The following is a 25,888-nucleotide window of genomic DNA, read 5'->3' as shown; positions in this document are numbered from 1 at the left end:
TCTATCCATAGAGCTCCCAGTTTTGATAATTAGTACTGCTGCCTCTCCAGGACATATGGTCTTATCTACAGCTATACAACTCTGTTGGTGAGTAGTTATGGCTCTATTTCAAGAAAATTTTGTTTGTAAAAACACGCACGAGGTCCTGGTTTGCTGACCATTCTTCCACAAAGTACAAAACATGTCACACAGGGAAATTCAGTTAATCTAAGGTAATGTATGTGGGAAACTATAATTTCTAAAACTAGACACCATATTGTCTTTCACTCCATATGGTTCTTTACACATGACTTGGTATTCTCCCACTGGGCTGCAGGTCTAGGTCCTTTATCCTTGAGTTTGAAGCATTTTATAAATTATTAACCCAGGGGACTGCAGCAGAAATGACTGAGGCTATGTCACGAGTGACACTATAGCTTCAGCTGCTCTATTTGCCTTATTTCTGGCACTCTGAGCTGCGACATCAGAAATATGAGCTCCCGGGTGGCACCGTATTATGAAGGAGTGGAGGCCACTCGAGACTCCGTGTGGAGCTTTTTTGTGGGCAGCATCCTCTGCTGAGGCTCTCACTAATGGCCAGTGCCAGCTGACTGACATGTGGATGAGAATCCTTTAAATGACTACAGTCTGCGCTCTTGAGTCGACTCTCACAGAGCCAGTACAAGAGCACTCCTTTGTGCCTGGTTTGAATTTTGACCACGTAGAATCCATTAGCTTAATTAATTAAATGGTGGTTTTCTGCTGGTGAATTTCTGAGTACATTCTATGCAGCAATCGTGTCAAGAAATACATATCTCCACATAAAGGCAATGGCTAACACAGACAACCAAAATTTGTGGATCATCCTTCGGTTCCATCTCACCACACTGTGAGAGACCCAGTGCTAAGATTCACCAATTTCCATGCTGATTTCTTTCTATGCACATGGGCAGGTCAAAATTCCTATGGATTTGGGTGAGGACACATGACTCTTTCTGGTAGGATGCTAATGAAAGGGGTATGTTTCACTCTTGGTACAAAGACATTTTGAGTCGGACTGAGGGGATGGTTTATTTGGTATATTGCTTAGCACTCTATACAAGGATGGGAACTTGAATTCAGTCCTGCATATTCCCTGTAAAACTGCCAGGCATCTATCTAGAAATATATCTATGTCAGTGTCAATATCAATGTCAATGTCAATGTCAATGTCTATGTCTATGTCAATGTCAATGTCAATGTCTAGGTCTAAGTCTAGGTATATGCAATATGCATATGTATGCTAGTCTAGACAAATCAGTGAACTCCATGCTCAGTGAGATATCCTGTCTCAAAAATAATGTGAAGAGCAATATAGGAAGACACGCAATGCTGACCTCTGGAACACACACACACACACACACGCACACACACACACACACACACACAAAAATGTATACCTTACCACATGCATGGGCACACATGTAATAAGCATGTGTATACATATAAACCCTCAAGAACAAAAAGAATGAGTGGATTTCCTTCCATATTCTTTTTCAGAGGATAAAGAGCAAGTCTTGGGACTACAGAAATTGGTGGAGGCATTCATTGACAGGATGTGAGTTCCAGAAAACCTGAATGGAGACTCACATCCTTCTTCAAGCCTGGACAGAACCTGTAATAGGAGTGATAGAGGCGTCTTAGGGATATTAAGCAATAAAGATTAGGGCCTGCTTGTAGTAACTGATCTCCCTATCATATATTTATCATACTCTTCAGATGTGCTTAACGAAGTGTGATGGTTTGAAATGTAATTATTTGAGAGGCTATTTCATTTATTAATTTTGAATCTTAAAGGAGAAATGGAAAGTAATTAGCCAACAGATGAAGGTGATGGATGAAGGGTTAAGGATGTTAGCTAGTCATGTGTACAGTCAAATGTCGGTTCTGATTAGTGAAAACTGCACAAGGGTCAAGATTAAGATGGTCTCTTGCCATCGGACCATATGCTGCTAAGAGCCAGTCATTTTTCAGCACAGGCTTTTGCTTATCTGTAATGCTACCGTTAGTTTGTAAAAGTGGTCAGACTTTCCTGAAGCATTAAGAGATGGTGGCAAGTGAGGACAAACCACGGGAGCAAAGTCTGGACACAATGTCCTATATTTTTCTGGCCTTAATTTCTGTTTTGGCTCAGATGGTTGTAACACTTAAAAGGTGAGACAGGGAATTCAATACTACTTCTGGTGAGAATCTGACAATGTCAGAGCTTCCACAACACAGATCTAAGCCAATCATCATAGCCTGCTGCTCTGAACTGAGTGTTTATGTCTCCAAGTCCCCAATTCATACAGTGCAACCCTCACATCCTTGTCTGATAGTATTAAGAGGTAGGGCTCCAGAGAGATAATTAAAAGGGAAGGTCTTATGGATGAGATTAGTGACCGTACACAACAAAAGGACTCTAGGTTCTTCTCCTATCCTCTGTTGTTGCTATGAAAGGATCAGGTGGTGACTACATGAGACCAGGTGGATAGACCTTGCTGGATGTTAAGTGTGCCAGCACTCAGACCTAAGATATGTGGAGCCTATAGACTGTTAGGAATAAATTCTGTGGTTTAAAAGCCCCCTAGTCAAGTCTACTTTGTTGTAGCTGCCCAAACAAACTAAGGCTCATTCCATTTAAAGATATGAGGGATCCTGAATAGACATAGAACCAATATTATGATTGTTTTAAAACGGTACTGTCATATATGTTTTAAAGATTACTATGTCATTTGTTGTTGCTGGTGGTGTGAGTGGCTGATCATTGTAGACTATGCCTTAACGAGCCAGTATTTCTTTCATCTTTCTTCATGGTTGTAAGTTCCTGCGAGTTCAATGGTGCTCTCTATGAAGGTCCCCCAAGACTGAAGTCTAGATGTCCACTGGGTCAAGCTCTTACCTGGAGCCTCTATGGATGGATCTGTTTCCAAACTTATTTAAAACTTTGACAGATGTTACTTGTGGGACCAGTACCTCTTCTTCTTTTTCCCCAGCTACTGACTAGAGCCTGCTCTCAGCTTTCGGGAGCTATTTTAGTTTGTGACCCATGGATAACTCATCTCAGCATAAGTGACCCTCACTAATTAGGCTGTGGCCATTGTGGTTGAAGTGTTTAATCATCTTAACTTCATTTGACAAATATCTTTTCTTTGCACTCTAAGATGTTGTGCATCATACTGGCATGCATAATGCACAAGGGCTATATGGTAAGTTAACATATGTGATTTACAGAAAAGAACCAAATGAATCAGTGCTAATGTCCTCTCTGAACCACCCTCAGCGTTTTAAAACTCTTCCTCTCAGAAGCTGGTCAGCTTTACTATAAAGTCAAATTCCATTTTTTTCTTGTCCAGATTTTTTTAAATGCTGAATTCAATTGGACTGAGCACTGGGTCTCCAATGGAGGAGTTAGAGAAAGAACTGAAGGAGCTGAAGGGGTTTGCAACCCCAAAGGAAGAACAACAATATCAACCAACCAGACATCCCAGAGCTCCCAGGGATTAAACTACCAACCAAAAAGTACACATGGAAGGACCCATGGCTCCAGCCGCACATGTAGCAGAGGATGGGCATCAATGGGATTAGAGGCCCTTGGTCATGTGAAGGCTTGATGCCCCAGTGTAGGAGAGTGCCAGGGTGGGGAGATGGGAATGGGTGCATGGGAGGGAAGCAGGGAGAGGGAAGATGGGATAGGAGGTTTCTGGAGGGGAAACTGGGAAAGGGGATGACATTTGAAATGCAAATAAATAAAATATCCAATAACAAAAGAAAGCAGTAGAATCTTGAAAGTTATTTTCTGTATCATTATCACCACGATTCTTTAAAACCATAAATATGAGCATCACGTGCTGTGGTGGTTTGAATAGGCATGGCCCCTGTACACGCATGTGTTTGGATGCTTGGCCCATGGGGAGTGTCACTATAAGGAGATATGGAGGAAGCGTGTCACTGTGGAGGTGGACTTTGAGGTCTTATATGTAGGCTCAAGCTATGCCCAGTGTTAAGTCTGCTGCCTTCACATAAAGAATGTAAAACTCTGACCTCCTGTTCTGGAGCATGGTGCCATGTTTCCTGCCATGATGATAATGGACTAAACCTCTGACACTGTGAGACGGCACAAATTAAATGTTTTCCCTTATCAGAGTTGCTGTGGTCAAGATGCCTCTTCACAGGAAAAAAACCAACCAACCAAAAACAAAACAAAACAAAACACAAACCCAAAAACAAACAAACAAACAAACAAACAAACAAACACCCCTAACTAACACAGATAACTTCTTTACACCCTGCCAGTGTTTTCCTATTGCTTCTGGGATAACAACACAACCTTTTGTTTATCTGTCTCTAATAACCATGTTCTTCTCCCTGACCAGTGTCATTTTTAATCCTCCTGAAGGTTTGCTGCCTGGAGAAAATTCTGCCCTCTTTCTCTGCTGTTTGCTTTCCACATTGTTTGCCTCGTTATTATTTATTTTCCAGGCTCAGCTTATGCGTCATTACTAAGCCCCTGTATTTGGTTAAGACTCCTATTTTATACGCTCATTTTGTCACGCACTCCTTCTTCTCTTAACCTATTGCAGTCTTCATCCTTTCTCTAAGGTTTTTAATTCTCTACAGTCAACAACAGTCTAAAAATATCAACCTATTCAGTAGAGATATAGATACATAGATGATAGAACATTCACACCTCTTTGAAGATTACATTGCTGTGGTTATTACTGTTGCAACTTTCATATTATATCTAAATTCGTAAACTAAATCTTATTGTGGATACATCTGCATGGGAGAAAGTATAGTGTATGCAGGGGTCTATGTTGATTTCAGGCATCCATTGTGTGCCTCTCGGCTTAAAAGTAACAGTGTGGTTAAGTCAATAAATACTGAGTGTGTATTTACTATGTAACAGATATCTTCCACAACTGCTGCTCTAATGTGTGGCACATGCTAAGATCGAAGTATGTGGCGCTTCCATTCAAATGGGGAGAACATTTAGGACAATCACGACTAAGTTCATTTGCAATGATTTGCTTAGTATTTGTTTTCCGTCCCTGGGCCATATGGGTTCATGGCTATTTTATTCATTATTATATCTAGTTGCCTATGAAGGATGCAACATATAATGTGTACTCAAAAAGCATTTGACAAGTGGTTGCCTATAATTCCTTTAAATTTCAGTTTTATTTAAGCTTCTTTCTAAGAGCTCTGAAATACTAGGGTTTCCATCGCTGTGACGAAACACCGTGACCAATGCAACTTTTGGAGGAAAGAATTTATTGCAGCTTACAACTCTTGAGGGCACACTCTATCACAGAGAGAAGTCAAGACAGGAGCTCAAAGAGGCAGGGACCTGGAGGCAGGAGTTGATGCAGAGGCCACTGGGGAGTGCTACTCACTGGCTTGCTCTCCATGGCTTGCATAACCTGTTTTCTTATGCACTCCCAAACTACCTGTTCAAGAGTGCCATCATCAACAGTGATCTGGGACCAACCATGTCAATCATCAACCAAGAAAATGGTCCATAGGCTTCCCCACAGTCTAATTCGTAGGCACTTTTGACAAAACGGCAACCAACAGATTGGGAAAAGATCTTTATCAATCCTACAACTGATAGAGGGCTTATATCCAAAATATACAAAGAACTCAAGAAGTTAGACTGCAGGGAGACAAATAACCCTATTAAAAAATGGTGTTCACGGATGTAGATCTCTCCTGAGAGACACAGCCAGAATACAGCAAATACATAGGCGAATGCCAGCAGCAAACCACTGAACTGAGAACAGAATCTCCGTTGAAGGAATCAGAGAAAGGACTGAAAGAGCTTGAAGGGGCTTGAGACCCCATATGTACAACAATGCCAACCAACCAGAGCTTCCAGGGACTAAGCCACTACCCAAAGACTATACATGGACTGACCCTGGACTCTGACCTCATAGGTAGCAATGAATATCCTAGTAAGAGCACCAGTGGAAGGGGAAGCCCTTGGTCCTGCCAAGACTGAACCCCCAGTGAACGTGATTGTTGGGGTGAGGGCGGCAATGGGGGGAGGATGGGGAGGGGAACACCCATAAAGAAGGGGAGGGGGGAAGGGGGATGTTTGCCCAGAAACCGGGAAAGGGAATAACACTCGAAATGTATATAAGAAATACTCAAGTTAATAAAGATGAAAAAATCACTCATAATAAAAGAAAGCAAAAAGAAAAAAAATGGGGTTCAGAGCTAAACAAGGAATTCACAGCTGAAGAATGCTGAATGGCTGAGAAACACCTAAAGAAATGCTCAACATCTTTAGTCATAAGCGAAATGCAAATCAAAACAAACCTGAGATTCCACCTCACACCAGTCAGAATGGCTAAGATCAAAAACTCCGGTGACAGCAGATGCTGGCAAGGATGTAGAGAAAGAGGAACACTCCTCCATTGTTGGTGGGATTGCAGACTGCTACAACCATTCTGGAAATGGTTTAGAGGTTCCTCAGAAAATTGGACATTGAACTACCTGAGGATCCAGCTATACCTCTCTTGGGCATATACCCAAAAGACTCCCCAACATATAACAAAGACACGTGCTCTACTATGTTCATAGCAGCCTTATTTATAATAATCAGAAGCTAGAAAGAACCCAGATGCCCTTCAACAGAGGAATGGATACAGAAAATGTGGTACATCTACACAATGGAATACTACTCAGCTATCAAAAACAATGACTTTACAAAATTCATAGGCAAATGGATGGAAGTGGAAAATATCATCCTGAGTGAGGTAACCTAATCACAGAAAAACACACATGGTATGCACTCATTGATAAGTGGCTATTAGCCCAAATGCTCGAAAGGTTACCCTAGATGCACAGAACACGTGAAAACTCAAGAAGGATGACGAAATGCAAATGCTTCACTCCTTTAAAAGGGGAACAAGAATACCCTTGGCAGGGAATAGGGAGGCAAAGTGTAGAACAGAGGCAGAAGCAACACACATTCAGAGCCTGCCCCACATTTGGCCCATACATATACAGCCACCAAACTAGATAAGATGGATGAAGCAAAGAAGTGCAGGCTGACAGGAACCGGATGTAGATCTCTCCTGAGAGACACAGCCAGAATATAGCAAATACAGAGGCGAATGCCAGCAGCAAACCACTGAACTGAGAACGGGACCCCCGTTGAAGGAATCAGAGAAAGGACTGGAAGAGCTTGAAGGGGTTTGAGACCCCATATGAACAACAATGCCAAGCAACCATAGCTTCCAGGGACTAAGCCACTACCCAAAGACTATACTTGGACTGACCCTGGGCTCCAACTGCATAGGTAGCAGAGAATATCCTAGTAAGAGCACCAGTGGAAGGAGAAGCCCTTGGTCCTGCCAAGACTGAACCCCCAGTGAACATGATTGTTGGGGCGAGGGCGGTAATGGGGGGAGGATGGGAGGGAACACCTATATAGAAGGGGAGGGGTAGGGGTTAGGGGGGTGTTGGCCCAGAAACTGGGAAAGGGAATAACAACTGAAATGTAAATAAGAAATACCCAAGTTAATAAAGATGGAGAAAAAAAAAAAGACCTTCTCAGAGAGCCTCCCTATGTCAAGTTGACATGAAAACTAGTCCACACAGTCCCTGTAAGGCCTTTCCAATTTAAGCTGCACTCATACAACCTTAGGAGGTATTTTCTCCCTTTTAATGAAGCTATACTACATCAGTTGCCTCTAGATAGAGTCATTTTTGTTTTTCTTCCAAAGACATTTATTTATAGGTAGATAGGGATTCATGTAGGATGATGTTGAGTGTTTGATTATCTTGTTTCTACCTCTCAAATATTGGAATTACAGGCATGTATCTCTCTACCTGGTTTCCTCAGTGCTGGTGATCAAACCAAGGGCTTTGTGTGCATGCAAGGCTAGCACTATACAAACTGAACTATAATTTCATCATTAATTTCCTTTACTTTGGTTTTTGAGGTTGCAATTGTGCCTCTTTCTGGAATAGCATCCATATTTGGACACAGTCGGGAGATGGTTAGGTGTCAGTGAGTGTGGGAGCATGGCTCATAAGAGAAGTGCAATTGTAGCATATCAAATTCTGTATTCGTTCTGAAAGATATGGTTATATATGTTTAATCAGATAACATTTGTAACTTGGTCTTTGAAAATTTCATACATGCAGTATAAAGTGTTTTGAGGGCCTGGGCAACAGAGTAGTGGTCATTTCCCCCAAAGAAAAATGACCCCACACTAGGGGACACAGGACAGTGTTACCAGACAGGCATAGAATTGGTAAGGTTGAGTGCGTTTAAACCCTAGGAATCTCACAGATCTGAGACCTTAATTAGCCGTGAAGTTGCTCTCTATCTCTCTGTGTACTTGCTCTAGAACAGGTACCCATGACACCCCACTGAGGACCATGGGCACTGAGTCAGGTAGAGTAACACCTGGAGTTCTCCATGCTAATGAGGTATTTAGATAGCCCTGAGCCTTCAGTCAGTGAACTTCCCTTCCTAGGTGTTCCTCCCTGTAAAAGGTATTTAATCCCTGGTTCACCCGAATAAGGTATATGCGTTTATATCCACCATCAAATAAATCGCTATGAACAAGCAAGGGTTATCTCAGACAGTTGCTTCATTAAGCATCGTCATGGGGCTAGAGCCTCGCCTAGGACTCCCTTAAAGAAAGGTTTCTCCCCTCTAGCCACCCTGGTACACTTGGCTCTCGCTCCGAATCAGACCGGATCCTGCTGGTCCTGGGCTTCACCCTTCCACTCTCTGCCTGTCATACAGACACTGCAACACTGCGAGGGGGAAGATAGACATTGGACCCCTGGTTTTGGACCTCCCTCTTCTGATAGTACGCTGTGGGTGTCCAGATACCTAGAGAGGAGAACACGAACCACAGTGAACTCCCCGTTTTGGACTTGACCTTGCCCCTTCTCGGCAACAAGCCGTCAATGCCAGGCACTCCAGTGGAGAGGCAGATGTGCAGTAGTAGCATACCCTACCTTTCTCAGTAGCTGGTAACTGGATTGATGTTTCATTTGTTTCTTTGTTTGTTGAGACACTATGTAGGCCTTGCTGGCCTGAAAATCGTTATGTAGACCGGCTGGCCTTGAACTCACAGAGTTCTCTGCCTACCTCTGTTGGGATTAAAGGAGTGGGCCACTGTGTCCAGCTTCAACTATACTTTTCAAACACATTTCCTGATGCTTTATGTGATGACAGTCTACAACAATGAATCTATGTCAAGGCATATTTTAGTATGTAATTCTTGGAGAAATGTTTTACAAAGTAATACATCTTCTCTTGACACCATAACTATTTTAAAGAAATGTTATTTTATCCATGAATGAACACAGAGAAATTCTTTTAAAAAGACCATTTCAAATTGAATGAATAATTGAATGTTTGCCTCATTTTTAAAATTATTTTTTCAATATTATCCAAACGCTGGAATTTATACATGAAACATTAAATGAAACGATATCATACAATTATGCTGGTCCCATGGAATATGAACTTATCTCAGTAAGAAATTGTCAAGATGAGAGAACATTATCCTCGAGCATGTGCAGAGATGTCATACTGCATGGGAATAGTGACATCATTCTCTAGGTATTTGAACCCTAGCCTTGCTTTCTTTCCACTCTCCTGGTACACTTTTCTTGCCCCTCCGTTCAAGTTTTTTTCTTTTTTTGCCCTCTTTTCTTTCTCCCCACAAGTCAGGTTTCCCTTGCTTTAGGGACTATTTTGGTTTTCTGTCTGAAATTATTTCTTCTCAGATTTTAATTATATGACACTTTGTTTGTCTGTGTGAGGGTATGTGCGTGTGTGTGGGTAGAGTTGCCGAAAGATGCCAGAAAGGAACATAGAAGCTCCTAGAACTGGAATCACTGGCGGCTGTGAGCCGCCCCAAGTGGGTTGTGCTTATTGAACGTGGGTCCTCAGTATCATTCTTAGTCACTGAGCCATCTCTCTAGACCTTATTATAACATTTTCCGACTATAAATTTCTATCTGTTGACTAGACTATAATAAAAGCAGAACATGAAAACGTCATCAGTGAGGATATGGCTGGCGGCTTTTATTCTCAGGAGAAAAATCTATAATTTCTTGACCTATCTATCTGCTTAGGATTTCTTGGCTAAAAAAGCATTCTGTTAGATTAGTGGATTAAAATGCCCTACCCAAACCACCCTGCACGTATGCACTTCTAGATGTCTGAGTGGTAGCGTGTGGTAGGAGGAAATTTAGCTTGCAGAATCACTGCTTACAGAAGCAGTGTTTACATACATGGTGAGATAAAACAGTGATGGAGGTGGGATGAAATTAAAAAATGAAAATATAAGTCAGTTTATTCAAAATAGTAAGTCGTAGTTGGGACAACATAAATGCATGTCTCAAGTATGATTGCTTGGGTAAAATACAGTTGGAAATATAGTCCATCATTTCCCTTAATTAATTATTCTATAGCTTACAAGGTAAATTAGTCGCAAAGCAAGTAGGCCACCCCCCATATTTTCCATATGCTTCTGGATTTCTGTTACTTAAATTTTTTGGGGTTCACCATCTGCTAAAAATAAACAAAATGCTTTCAACGTTTTAAAAGGTTGGTTTTCTTGTCAAATACGACTTCCTTCAAGGAAACATCCAAATGTGGTTTTCCTCTGCCCCTCTGGCTGTGCTGTCAATCATTGTACTGAAGGGGTGGGAGTACACCTCAGGCCAGGGGGAATGGAAGCATATTTCTTTGATGTTTTTCTCCATTGCAGCCATCTCTCAGGTGGTGGATCAGAATATTAAATTTCCAGGGCCCTTAATGGCCATGTCTGAGATGGGAAAAATCTATGGCAGAGAACAAGGCTGGCAGAAGAGGTCCACAGGGAGAGACTCAGAGAGGGAGGGTCCTTGCAGCATCTGTGGCTCCGAGCCTCTAGTGACTCAACTGACTTTCTGACTTTTTCAGTTTGTTTGTGGGTTTCTTTCCCAATATCCTCTGTCTTCTCCATTGGCCTTTTGTCTTCTGGTAAGTCAAGCAATTGAAATAGAAAGGCTTTTTGCTTGAGGTTTTGGGTGTCCAGACCATCAAAGGTTCACTTCAGAACAGGCTCTGAGGTCCTCGGCCTGGTGGTGAGTGCTTTGGCCAGCTAAGCTATCTTGCCAGCCCTTTTTAAAAATTTTCACAATCATTTATTTATATATTTATATATAAACATGTATGACTACAAGTATATTATATATTCACAGTTATATAGGTTATATAAATAAATGCAAATTAATTCATTCATGTGTATGTTTATGTATGTGCATGTGCATGCCATGATGTGTATGGGGTGATTGTGGGAGGCAGTTCTCTCCTCCAGGTAGGCTCCAGCAAATGCCTTTACCAACTAAGCCATGATATTGTCCCTCTTATTTATGTTTTGAGTGATACTTAACAATATCCAATATAAGGAATTTTACCAAAATAAAAAAATGTAATCCCTTTTACTGGTTCATAGTGATGGATGCAAATTATTTTTTAACTTGAGCAGTTGATGCTGTAATATCATGATTTGTTTTAGTTAGTCAGTTAATTAATTAGTTGGACAGTTCTACCCTTTTCTGAGTAATTTTCATCTTCTAGAAAGCTGGTGTTACTTCGTAAGGCAGTTATAAGAACTAAATGGTGCACAGAGTATGTTTGATGACTGACTGATAGTGGGGATGTATGAGGTGGTATGAATACATGGTGACCCCTATGAGACCAGGACACAGGGCCACATGGGCTGGTGTGGATACATGGTGACATCTGTGAAAAGGTCAGGACATAGGACCACAAATAAGTCTGGGTATGTGGAGAGAGGAATTATCATCACGCTGTCAAAGTTTGGAGAGGAGGCAGGAATTTTGGTTAAATTATGTGGGTGTGGTGTCATATAGACAGCTGACTTTGAGGGAGAGGGCATGATATATGCTGCTAAAATTCATATATGATCTTTGGGGATCACTGTAGCATTGCCACTGGGAGACATGAAAGGATTTGGGAACACTGTAAAGAGATTTTCTTTCAATTTTCTACACACACACACACACACACACACACACACCCCACACACACATATATGTTTAAAAATAACTTTCTATACAAATACTTCTTGAACTTGTAAGTAATGTTCATATAGATTTGAGTAGAAGAATTAGAGCAATCAGGTTATATTTCTTTCTTTTTCTTCTGTTTTTTTCTTTATGTTTGGAGGAAAATGAGCAACAAAATAAAATTAAAAGAAATTAAAATATTAGGGAAAAAAATCTTTGCTTTAGAATATTTTCCATGCTGGCCTTACTACAGGTGCAAAATGCCGTATAAATTGATACATTGTGCTCACTTTACAGCTATCTATAGAAGTCAAAATAAAATTAAACAGGGAATTAGGAAGATGCTCTCAGACATAAAAGCACTAACAACCGGAAGGACTTCATGCTTGCCGCAGGCTTATCTCCAATGGGCGTGAAATTTACCTTGAAAATGCGATGGTGCACCTGAGGTACCTTTTGTTGGGTAATTGAAATGAATCTCAGACTGGCTTTTGAGACATTAAGCAGCTGTTTCTGTTTATCTTTCAGCTTTGGAATGAGCATAGAGTCATTTTAATATTTTCCTTGGAAGATCAATTCTGGGCATGTCGAATTAAAATGGATATTTTTATGTCACCGAGTCTAAATATTGTTGAGGAAAAAATCCCTTAGGAAACCCTAGATATTTTCTTGTGTGTCTTGAGGTATATGGGGGACTATAAAAAGGCTTCTGTCACATTTTAGACACAAAATACAGCTAGGCTTTGAAGTACTCTGTAGGCTCAGAAGTAAAGAGCGGTGTCTAATCTATTTGTCCCATAAAAGCAATGAAGGTGTATATAAAATACTGGAAAATCATCTCTGGCATAAAGAGGAGGCCTAATGAGCACTTTTTATAAGACTAAATTTATTTCTAGCACAACCATTTGTACAAAGCATCATTATGGCCTTTTATGGGTGATGTTTTCAGGTAAGAAGGATGTACTTCTAGAGGGGCAAATATATTATTTTAGGACTATGAACAACTGGGGGATTTTGTATTTTCAATGAACTATGGAGAAAGTATGAAAATCTGTATTAATTACAACTGTAGGTTTTTTTTCTTTCTTTCTACTTCTTTTTTTTTTTCTTTTTGGCCAGTGTATTAAGAATGGAAGATTTAAGACGTTGGGAAACATGAAGACAGGGACCTAGGAAACCATTACGTTATGAGAAGAACGTGGTATTATTTTGTAGTTTTTCTAATAAATCTGTGTGTTGTGCCACGTGAAACAGATATTGCGACAGTGCAACAGTCACAGAAGATGTGGATGGCAGCGGTTGAAGCTGGCGGGGTAAGTAACTAAGTAAAATGAGGCCCCTGGAGCCCTGACCTGTGGAAAGGTTGAGAAGAATATTGATTCTCTTTTCTCAACCCATACCTAAACATAGTAAAAGCCATATACAACAAATCAGTAGCTAATAGTTAACTAAATGGAGAGAAACTTGAAGCAATCTCACTAAAATCAGGGACTAGACAAGGCTGCCCACTCTCTCCTTACTTATTCAATATAGTTCTTGAGTTCTAGCCAGAGCAATCAGACAACAAAAGGAGATCAAAGGGATACATATTGGAAAAGAAGAAGTCAAAATATCACAATTTGCAGATGATATGATAGTATATTTAAGTGATCCCAAAAGTTCCACCAGAGAATTACTAAGCCTGATAAACAACTTCAGCCAAGTGGCTGGGTATAAAATTAACTCAAATAAATCAGTAGCCTTCCTCTACACAAAAGAGAAACAAGCCGAGAAAGAAATTAGGGAAACGACACCCTTCATAATAGTCCCAAATAATATAAAATACCTCGGTGTGACTTTAACCAAGCAAGTGAAAGATCTGTATGATAAGAACTTCAAGCCTCTGAAGAAAGAAATTGAAGAAGATCTCAGAAGATGGAAAGATCTCCCATGCTCATGGATTGGCAGGATTAATATAGTAAAAATGGCCATTTTACCAAAAGCAATCTACAGATTCAATGCAATTCCCATCAAAATACCAATCCAATTCTTCAGAGAGTTAGACAGAACAATTTGCAAATTCATCTGGAATAACAAAAAACCCAGGATATCTAAAACTATCCTCAACAATAAAAGGACTTCTGGGGGGAATCACTATCCCTGAACTCAAGCAGTATTACAGAGCAATAGTGATAAAAACTGCATGGTATTGGTACAGAGACAGACAGATAGACCAGTGGAATAGAATTGAAGATCCAGAAATGAACCTACACACTTATGGTCACTTAATTTTTTGACAAAGAAGCCAAAACCATCCAACGGAAAAAAGATAGCATTTTCAGCAAATGGTGCTGGTTCAACTGGAGGTCAGCATGTAGAAGAATGCAGATTGATCCATGCTTATCACTCTGTACAAAGCTTAAGTCCAAGTGGATCAAGGACCTCCACATCAAACCAGATACACTCAAACTAGTAGAAGAAAAAGTGGGGAAGAATCTCGAACACATGGGCACTGGAGAAAATTTCCTGAACAAAACACCAATAGCTTATGCTTTAAGATCAAGAATCAACAAATGGGATCTCATAAAACTGCAAAGCTTCTGTAAGGCAAAGGACACTGTTGTTAGGACAAAATGGCAACCAACAGATTGGGAAAAGATCTTTGCCAATCCTACAAGTGATAGAGGGCTTATATCCAAAATATACAAAGAACTCAAGAAGTTAGACTGCAGAGAGACAAATAACCCTATTAAAAATGGGGTTCAGAGCTGAACAAAGAATTAACAGCTGAGGAATGCCGAATGGCTGAGAAATGCCTAAAGAAATGTTCAACATCTTTAGTTATAAGCGAAATGCAAATCAAAACAACCCTGAGATTCCACCTCACACCAGTAAGAATGGCTAAGATCAAAAACTCCGGTGACAGCAGATCCTGGCAAGGATGTAGAGAAAGAGGAACACTCCTCCATTGTTGGTGGGATTTCAGACAGGTACAACCATTCTGGAAATGGTTTAGAGGTTCCTCAGAAAATTGGACATTGAACTACCTGAGGACCCAGATATACCTCTCTTGGGCATATACCCAAAAGATGCCCCAACATATAAAAAAGACACGTGCTCCACTATGTTCATAGCAGCCTTATTTATAATAATCAGAAGCTAGAAAGAACCCAGATGCCCTTCAGCAGGGGAATGGATACAGAAAATGTGGTACATCTACATAATGGAATACTACTCAGCTATCAAAAACAATGACTTTACAAAATTCATAGGCAAATGGATGGAAGTGGAAAATATCATCCTGAGTGAGGTAACCTAATCACAGAAAAACACACATGGTATGCACTCATTGATAAGTGGCTATTAGCCCAAATGCTCGAGTTACCCTAGATGCACAGAACACGTGAAACTCAAGAAGGATGACCGAAATGCAAATGCTTCACTCCTTTAAAAGGGGAACAAGAATACCCTTGGCAGGGAATAGGGAGGCAAAGTGTAGAACAGAGGCAGAAGCAACACACATTCAGAGCCTGCCCCACATTTGGCCCATACATATACAGCCACCAAACTAGATAAGATGGATGAAGCAAAGAAGTGCAGGCTGACAGGAACTGGATGTAGATCTCTCCTGAGAGACACAGCCAGAATACAGCAAATACATAAGTGAATGCCATCATTAAACCACTGAACTGAGAACGGGACCCCCATTGAAGGAATCAGAGAAAGGACTGGAAGAGCTTGAAGGAGTTTGAGACCCCATATGAACAACAATGCCAAGCAACCAGAGCTTCCAGGGACTAAGCCACTACCCAAAGACTATACATGGACTGACCCTGGGCTCCAATCTCATAGGTAGCAATGAACAGCCTAGTAAGAGCACCAGTGATAGGGGAAGCCCTTGGTCCTGCCAAGACTGAACCCCCAGTGAACAGGATTGTTGGGGCGAGGGTGGTAATGGGGGGAGGATGGGGAGGGGAACACCCATATAGAAGGGGAGTGGGAGGGGTTAAGGAGATGTTGGCCTGGAAACCGAGGAAGGGAATAACAAGTGAAATGTAAGTAAGAAATACCCAAGTTAATAAAGATGAAAAAAAATATTATAGTAAAAAAAAGAGTTTCCTGATGGAGTTCTTGGTTCTCCACCAGATCCAGTCCTGGAGTTCTTATTTAACAAAACAAAGCTAGGAATCTGTGTATTCATGTGTTAACTCCTCAATGCAGATTCAAATGGGTTTTTAAAAGCCCTTCTGGTCACTCCACATAAAGCCCCTCCTTGTCAGCTGTTGGCCTGTCAGGGCACATATGGGAGAGGGCTGTGTACAGCATAGCCTCTTCCACCTTCTCCTAAGAGTGGATGCAAACACACAAAGAACATCTTTTAACCCAAGAGAGCTCTTCTCTGCTTTGGGGTGCCTACCTGCGTTAAAAACTAGCGGATTTCCTCTCATTGCTTAACCACTGTCAAAAACGATCTTGCTTATTTATTCACCAATTAATTTTTAATATGTCCTGCCTCACACTAAGCTCCATGAGGCAGGGAGGGCATCTCTTCCTGCTTGTCGACTGGATTACTGTGGGTATCTTCATTTTCCAGGCGTTCAGTAAGATCTAAGGGGTTTAGGAATGTGTTTAGAGTATATCTAGCCATGACACTAGCTACGATCGGAATTTTCTGTATGCTATATATGGAATTACATAACTACTTCTGTACTATGTTATATGTCATATATATATGTAAAATTTAAAATATAAATAATTTTTATCTTTTATTTTTGCACATATGTTCTCTATCATTTAGATTTTTCCAATAGGTTTCTCTATTGTTATATATTAGTAAAGTGAAATTGCTTATTTTTGTTATTCACATTCTTGATGGTTTTATTTTATATTCCTTTAAGGCTGCACTTCAGACTATAATCTAGGTAGATCAAAGAACTTTTTTTTAATCCTGAATAATAGATATTTAAAATTTCTAGGTAGGTTAGTTTAAAGCAGCAGCAGCAGCAGCAGCCACAATGACAACCCCCATCCCCATCAACAAGAAACCATTAATTACAAGCATGGTGGTGGGTCAGACCCATAGTGAGGCCTAGTCTTTAAAAAAGCCTCCCAAAATTCCAAGGCAAAATACCTATAAAACTCCCCCCAAACCAGAATAACTTCAGGGCCATTGATGGTTTAGAAAAAATCTCTAAAACACAATGGAGGCTGACATTTTATTTTTGGAGAAGTTGGCTTTCTGATGATTTTCTCCTATTTTCATTGTCTTAGCCAGTGCCCCGTGAAGAATTCTAAGATGGTGTTAGAGGTCTTTGTTTAATCTCCTCCCTTTGGGTGGGTGATGGAGTTCACATCTGTATGTTCCAGATGTATGATAATAAAGAAGGTAAAGGGTTTTCAGAAGCCCCTGGGAAATCACCCTATTGAGGAGGGTGTGATCCTCACAAACAGACAGGACTCGGTTCTTCCCAAAAGAAGAGATCTGGTTTTGAAATTCCACTCATGGCCTAGGAAGTGTAAGCTGGCTTGTTGGGAGAGGCTACAGTGGAGCCCCTCGTCCCTGTCCCCAAGGGCAGTGTGGCTTGCAGGAGCTGAGTGTGCTCTCTAGATCTTACAGTGTTCTCAGCCCAGAGCTGCGGAGTTAGAGTCTGTCAGCAGTTTAGTGTCCAAATAAGGGCTGAGTTGGAGGGACTTGGCTGTCAGATCCTTAGCAGGGAATTCTGATAAAGTATACTTGGACTTTTCTCGAAAAGCATTCATCTTGTTTATATTAATTTTATTTGCACAGAACCAGACTACTCTGTTACAGTTAGTCAGATTTTCTTTATAACCATTTTTTATTTGTATTCTGCATTTTCATGGTCAATTACTATACCCAATTATTCTACTCATTTCTATATTTATTTCTCTTATTAATTACTTATTTTTATCTCTCACACCATTAGTTTTTGGTTTTCAAAATTATTAAGTTCCTGCTGTGCTCTTTCCTCTCTGTCCTTATTGATTTGCCTTATTTAATTTTTAACTTGGTTTGGTTGTTTACTTTCTTAGTTTTATTCTTTCTTTTTATGGAGACATAAACACTTCAGAACCTTGTGTTTTTTCTGAATGCTGCATTAGCTGTGTCTCCTGCGTTCTGACATACGGCATTTTAATTTCAGTCTCTTTCCTAAGGCTGATATAATTTTGCTATTAATTTTTAAACTTCTTTGTTTTTAGTCTATTTCATTCCCCTTTCTCCACCTTGCCTCTTACATGCCTAGATGCTTGCAGAATGCTTCTTTCTTTTTTTTTTTTTTAATGTTCTTTTTTTCCGGAGCTGGGAACTGAACCCAGGGCCTTGCACTTCCTAGGCAAGCACTCTACCACTGAGCTAAGTCCCCAACCCCGAATGCTTTCTTTCTTTTTCTTTTCTTTTTTTTTGATTCTGAAGACCTTCATTTCAGCAGCAGTAAGTCTTATTTTTCCATTATATCATACCTGCTATTGTTTCTTCTGTTGTTATTTTGACATCTTGCTTAACTTCCTAAGTATCAGCATTTCATCATTATTGACAGGGTAAACTACTTCATGAGTCTTCTTGAAATGTTACAATGTAGAGCAAAATCATTTTTCTTCCCTTGGTTCATTCTTCCTTCTTTCCTTCCTTCCTTCCTTCCTCCCTTCCTTCCTTCCTTCCTTCCTTCCTTGCTTCTATCTATCTATCTATCTATCTATCTATCTATCTATCTATCTATCTATCTATCTACATCCATCCATCCATCCATCTACCTATGTTTCTAGACTTTTTTCAAATTTATTTATTTTTAAACTAGGATCTCTGGTGTTCAAACTGGTCTAGAACTCAAAATTCTCCCGTCTCTACCTCCTCCTGAGTACTGGTGTCCTGAATTTTTTTTTGTCAACTTCACACAAACTAGAGTCAAATGGGAAGAGGTCCCCCTCAATTGAGAAAATGCCTCCATCAGATTGCCTGTAAGCAAATCTGTGGGGGAATTTTCATGACTGCCAATTGGTAGAGGAGGGCTTTGCCCACTGCGAGCAGCGACACCCTTGGGGTATGAGTGAGTGGTGTACGCAAACAATTGTGCAAGCTAGGAAGAGCAAGTCTGTAAGCAGCATTCCTCCACGATCTTTGTTTCAGTTCCTGCCTCCTGGTTCCTGCCCTAATTTCCTTCAGTGAGGGACTGTTGTCTGGAAGAGATAGTTTCTTCTGATGACCTTCATTTCAGCAGGAGTAGGTTTTATTTTTCTGTTCCTTTATCTGGTAGCTGCTATTGTTTATTCTCTTGTTATTTTGACATCTTGTTAGTTACAGACTGTAAGCACCAGAGCTAGGAAGAATGACATGAAGTTCTGTCTTCTGGACATGATGTGACAATTGCATTAAGGAACTACAGAGGATATGGTCATTTATGCAAGACCAAGCTTGGTGCCATTGCAGCATAAGTGGAGGAGAAGCTCATAAGATCCAATAACTGAGGAGCTATTAGCAGTTGATGGCTGCTGGGAGACGTGCTTGCTGACAGGAGCCCGATATAGCTGTCTCCTGAGAGGCTCTGCCAGAGCGCAAGAAATACAGATGCAAGCAGCCAGCCATCGGACTGGACACAGGGACCCCAATGGAGAAGTTGGGAGAAGAACTGAAGGAGCTGAAGAAGTTTGCAACCCCATAGGAAAAACAACAATCTCAACCAACCATACCTCCAGAGCTCCTAGGAACTAAACCACCAACCAAAGAGTACACATGGAGGGACCCATGGCTCTAGCCGCATTTGTAGTAGAGGATGGCATTGTCTGGCATCAATGGGAGGAGAGGCCCTTGGTTCTGTGAAGGCTCAATGCCCTAGTGTAGGGCAATGCCAGAGTGGTGAGGTGGGAGTTGATGGGTGGGTAGGGGAGCACCCTTATATAACAGGGGGAGGGAGGGTGGGGGTAGGGTTCAGAGGGAAAGCCTGGAAAGAGAAAAACATTTGAAGTGTAAATAAATAGACTTCCACAAAAAAAAGGAGAGAGAGAGAATAATTTTTCTGGCTACTGGTACGTTGTTCACACTCCAGTGGATGGTCCCATGCACATCTGAGGGATACTAATTGGATTTAGCTTTTTTATAAGAGGACATGAAACTGAGAGGAGGATGTGTTTAAGGGAACCTGGGGGCACACAGGGAGGAAACAGTGTATGGCTAAGATCATGTTTCATTGTCTATGGTACGAAATTCTCAATGGATAGGGTCCTAAGTCACATTAGCCATTTTACCTATCACCTTTTAAGGTTTCCATGAGAGCAGTGCTACACTTTAGTGTGTATCAATGCTGTGCCACACACTTGATGGAAATGAATTACATCATCTGTTACTTGTCTATAGCCAGCAGGGGTCGGCTGCTCAGGGCTGGGAACAATATTGAATGTTGTTCTTCCACCCTGCCTCACCAATAAATAACCTTGCAAATGGGATGTCGGTGACGGTCGTCTCCCAGAACTGGCCTTCACCCATCACCGTGCCAAACTCAGTCTGGAGAAGCACTGCATACTAACAATTGTTATCGTTTTTAGTAAAGCATCTTCGGTTTCCCTCACACATAGCAAAACTTTGGAGGACCGAGATCTGCAGACCCCAAGAGACTTGAAGCTGTGGCTGTTGCATTCCCACATGCCCTAGTCTTACCACTGCTGAATAAACCATGACTGCCGAGCATGTGCTCCTTTTCTAGGCATGTGCTTGAAGGCAGGATGTCTGAGAGCTTTGTTAAGGAGGAAGGGAGGAGGCTTTATTTATTGATCCGTTTTTATTTTAAGTAACCTTTAAGAGATGACCATCCCTTTGTACCTGAGGACTGTAAAGGCACTGTGATTGTATAATCTTCAGTTATTAGGTAAGAAATATGCTGAACAGGATATGCTTGTGCCACGTCTATGCCATGTAGGGAAACTTTATCTGTACTTAGCTCTGATGATCACTTTGGGCACTAGCGTTCACATTAAATATAAATAAACGAACAAACTGCATTTGTTCTTGTGAAGTTCTGATGTAAGGTCAAAGGCTGGCACATCTGATTTGATGAGTCACCCTAAGTGATGCTGCTCTCTTATTTTAGTAAAGAACCAATTGTTCTGGGCTCAGGGATGCGTCCTATGAACTATGCGTAACCTTTATTGAATAGCCATTAAATTTAATAATTATACAAATTCTGTTACACTAAATTATTGGAAGAATGTCAAATTTCACATTTAGCAAACATCCCATGGGAAGAACCTGTGTTGTCTCTTAAAATTGGGCAGAAGCCTCTTTTTCTTTTTAAAAAATCTTTCAACAAAGAGAAAATAGGTTAATGATTTTCATGAACAATTTTGAATCCTTGTTTGACATTAACTAGATAATGACTTGTCTCAACAATTATGAGCTAGAGGGCTTTTTATCTTTTTCTTGTTTTTAAAATCTTTCACTGGTGTTGAATGGGATAAGAAATTAAATCCAATGACCTTTAAGTGCCAACTCATTATTTTTTCTTGTTAAGGGACCAAATAGTAGTTATTATCACTACAGGAAAAAAAAGAACGGTTAGAATCTTGGGACACAGGTTATTGAATACAGAGATTTCACAATCTGTGAAGGAGCACAAAATAAATGGATATTGTCCTTCAAAACCTCAGAAGTTCCAGTCACTATGTGGCAGGAATGTGACCCGAAGAATTTGAATGCTTGTATTTAACATACTTTTTATCTCTTTGCTAATTTTTATAAAACCCCAGCAAGTGTTCTATCTCTAATATGCCAACATAGAAACCGCCATTTTACAAAACTCTCAGGCTGACTTAAGGATTGCTTCTCTCATTGTTTCTTCAAGAAAGGCTCCAGGACAGTGGCCTGGGGAGAGAGAAGTGAGAAGTAGAATACAGGAGAGGGAACTGGTCCTGGGAGGGCAGAGGCAGGGTGGGAGGAGGCTCCTGCATGATTCTGAGATGGACACGCCCACAGACTCAGCAAAGGAGGGCAATATTTATCATGTGGTCTACCTGCTGGGCCATAACACTCATCTGCCTTTGTCTCCTCCTCATTTCCTGTGGTAACTATACATTGCATCTTTGGAACATTGCCTAGTGGAAATGAGATGCTCAACAGAAGCTGGTAGAAAACCTGACTAAATGCTGCTTTCTCTCCCTGGCAACAACTGGCTAATGTAGTATGATTTAATGGACAGCTGGATGATTCAGAACTTCACAGGGATCCAGATCCATAAGAAAAAAAATGTGAATGTTGAGCTCAATGCTAGCAGAGCATTTCTTTTCCAGAGAAAACTCTCTAAAAGTCACACTCTCTGTCTTTTACTCTCTAATGTAAAATCTGCTGATCTTCCAGAATCACATCTTTTAGAAAAATTAAGGGAAGGTACTTTAGGATGTTATGTTTCACCAAAGACTCAGACCTTCGTGCGAGACAAAATTTTCTGGAAGTATTTTCATTGGTCAATTTTCAAAAACTTTTGTGAAATGATTCTTCGAAGAGTAAACACGTAGCATAGGTACCTGACAATGACCACTGACAGACGTATTTGCAACGCTAATATTTAAGTTGCAGCTTACAGCAAATCCTGTATTAAGGTGTAAAATGCTACTAGCAAGCACCAATCGACCACTCTCGTTTCACAGGTTTTAAATGCTGATCAGTTTGAACCTTATAATACTGAAAATTAATCACGGTTTATAGAATATGGCCCAAAAATCAGATGTTTGATTTTCTTCTCTCTTTTTATTGTGATCCATAGGGCTATTTGTGTATAATGTCTTTGATTGATTATTTTTGCACAAACTCTTGCTTCAATGTATAGTCTGCCTAAGAACCTAATCAAATTTATCTACTTCATAAATACTAACAGCGAGGGACAGGAACCCCAAGGTCAGCAAACAGGATCAAGAAGAATGAAGAGACATGTCTGAAATGGAACCCCGCTAAGACATAACTGTCACCAAAGAATCTATCATCCCAACCAAACAACCTAGGGCAATTCAGTCCTGAACTTACAATGTGGTTGCCATGGTTTTTAGACAAAGACGACAGGGCTGCATTCCAATTATATCCTATACAATGACAGACAAGTGAAACATAGGAAATGGGGAAATAAAATCTTGGGTCATCCAGAAGAGATGTGATAGGTACAAGTGACATTGAATCGAGATGAAAGTTCTGTTTGCCTAAAAATGTGCCTTTGTGATTTAGAATGCAAGTGTATAATCCACAGAGTCTTAAGATTTTTCAAGGGCAATCTTGCTTTATCAAACAGCCGGTTACTCAAACGGAATCTCTCGCTTATTAGAAATTCTCTCAACATCTTAAACTTCACGCATTCACAAATTAAGAGAACATCACAGAATGGTCTTGAACTACAAAAAGTAAATGTATTCTTTCAAGTCTGGTAAAAATAACAAAGACAGCAAGACAGCAATTCATCTTAAAAGTTTTATCTGTGCTTTACCTATAGGTTTTATCTATAGGCTAAATGAACTGCAAGCTTCTAGCTAGTGCACTTCTTTTCACCCCTACCCATAGGAATTCTGGGATCGCAGATAGATACCACTGCACACAAAGAGTTTCACCAACTGGGGACCAAGTATGCATACTGGGACCACTCTCATTTAAGCTATCACAAATGGTAATCCATTTCTTATTTATTATAGTCTTAGCAGTGAGGCTGAAATCAAACATTTTTTAATACATTTCAGTGACTGATTCCAGATCATTAGCTGTATCTATAGGAGAACTCATTAGGCAAGGGCAAATAGACTGACAGTTAACTTGAGAATGGGGTTGGTCAGGGATTGGATGTTGTCTTAGTTAATTTTCTGTCACTGTAACAAAATACCATGATGAAGGCAACTTATACAGGAAGACATTTAATTGAACAGGCATGGTTCTGGGATAGAGAGTTTACATTTAATCCACAAGCACGAGGTAGAAACTGGTGTGGGCTTCTGGATCCTACAAAGCTGACACACCTCCTCCAACAAGGCTTCACAGCCTAATCCTTCCCAAAGAGTTCCACCAACTGGGGACCAAGTATGCAAACTGGGACCGCTCTCATTTAAGCTATCACAAGTGAGAATCCATTTCTTGTTTATTATAGTCTTAGCAGTGAGGCTGAAATGGAGCACCTTAATCTCTAAATGGTAATGGGTAATAATTTCATCTTTAACAAACTATAAATACAATCTCTCAAAGTATAGTCTACATTTAATCCTTAAAACCTATAGAAAACCAATCTAAAATAATTGTAAGTTTCTCCATCTGTTCAATGGAGTAATAATGTACACCTTCTAAGGTTATTTTCTTTCGAATCAGCTAATACAGAAGTACTCAGTCCAGCATTTGGCTTTTAGCACTGAGAATGTGGTTGTGCTGTTGTGTAAGGATTACGACTGCATTATCTCCTGCATATCTACCACAACAAGACAGGGAGCAGCTGCCTAACAGAGGGACCCAAAGACACTGGCAGATCCAATGGTATAAAACGATGCATCGGAAGTGATAAGAAAATTATCTTAGATGCAAAATTATATGTTTGAATGTAGCTGGATTCTTAGGTTTGACTTTAATTATGTTCAGGATGTGCTTTCTTTTTGCAACAAGCACTGTTGGACTTTGCAGCAGAAGCAGTCACCAAAGGCTGACATACATAGGAGGTCTCATTCAGCAGCGTCCCAAGAATCAGCCTTTGCTTCTATACAAACAATGGTTAAGATGAGAGAAAGAAAAGAATTTTTCTTTTCTTTATAAAACTGAATTACAAAATCATATTGGCAATTTGAAGTATGAATTCTCACACAGTTTATTTTACCTTAACTCTTTTTTCATATGTTGTAATTTGTCATTTATTTGAACATCACGAATCTGAAACTAAATTACAAATATGTGCGAATATGTGTGTGTGTGTGTGTGTGTGTGTGTGTGTGTGTGTGTGTGTATGATAAAGCATAGCATTTTATTGAGAATTGATTACTGAGGAAGGTAGAGAGATGGGTAATTCCAGATAAATAAGTACAAGACTTGCTGTAGCTAACCTGCTCACACCTGAAATCCTAACCTGCTCAACACGGACTAAACCTGCTCACACTTGAAATCTTTAGCACATCCTGAGCTCACGGTGTGAGCCAGGCACATTACTACAGGTTTGAGGCCAGTCTGGCTTATATAGTTTTAAGCCAGCTTGACTATAGTTATGAACCTGTCTCAAAATAAAGCAAAATTAAACAAAACTTAAAAACTTGCTCTTCAATGTAGCATTGATACTTTAAAATTAAATGTATTATCAGTCCAAGGAGTTTTGCAATAACTGGATAAAACCAAGATCTCAGTTGCTCCTCTTGTCTGACCGTGAATGGCAGACCTCCACTGCACTAACCTCTGTCTCCTGCCTTTACTTTCCTGTCCTTTACGTTATAAAGCACTCCAGGATGAATGCCTTTGCCAGGGGAGCAGTAGGTGTAAGTGTGTAGACTTGCTCACCTATGCATAGGAGTGTGAATGGTTTCTTTTTGCACGCAGCATGGCTGTGTCTCACTATAACACTGGGAGGAATTCGCCTCTCTTGTAAAAGGTCCCCTGGGAGTCATAGCTCCAAGACAGATCACAAAGCAAAGTGATAAGTTCTATCAGAATAGTCTGTAAGTATTGGATGAGGGCAATCTGAGTGTCTTACCTTAAAAGAGATTTCATACTGCTCTCCTCCCCAGATTTCTAAGCCTGGGTCATAGCCACCCAGTTCCCAAAACCACTTTCGATCCACTGCAAAGAGACCTCCAGCCATAACAGGAGACCTGGGAGACAGAAGATAAACAACACTTAAAGGGCTATGAACAT

General features: G+C 40.4%; 1 protein-coding gene across 1 annotated transcript in view; it reads right to left on the bottom strand.

The window, feature by feature from the left end:
* Galntl6 (polypeptide N-acetylgalactosaminyltransferase like 6) overlaps window positions 1-25,888 on the bottom strand; it is a 1,121,089-nt gene that overhangs the window by 89,561 nt on the left and 1,005,640 nt on the right. Inside the window, exon 7 of the mRNA XM_032919234.1 lies at window positions 25,728-25,845. Coding sequence (XP_032775125.1) covers window positions 25,728-25,845 — 118 coding nt within the window. The remainder of the gene's footprint in view (window positions 1-25,727; window positions 25,846-25,888) is intronic.

The sequence above is a fragment of the Rattus rattus genome, chromosome 13, assembly GCF_011064425.1.
Source record: "Rattus rattus isolate New Zealand chromosome 13, Rrattus_CSIRO_v1, whole genome shotgun sequence".
Lineage (NCBI taxonomy): Eukaryota > Metazoa > Chordata > Mammalia > Rodentia > Muridae > Rattus > Rattus rattus.
This window is presented reverse-complemented; position numbering and strand designations above follow the sequence as displayed.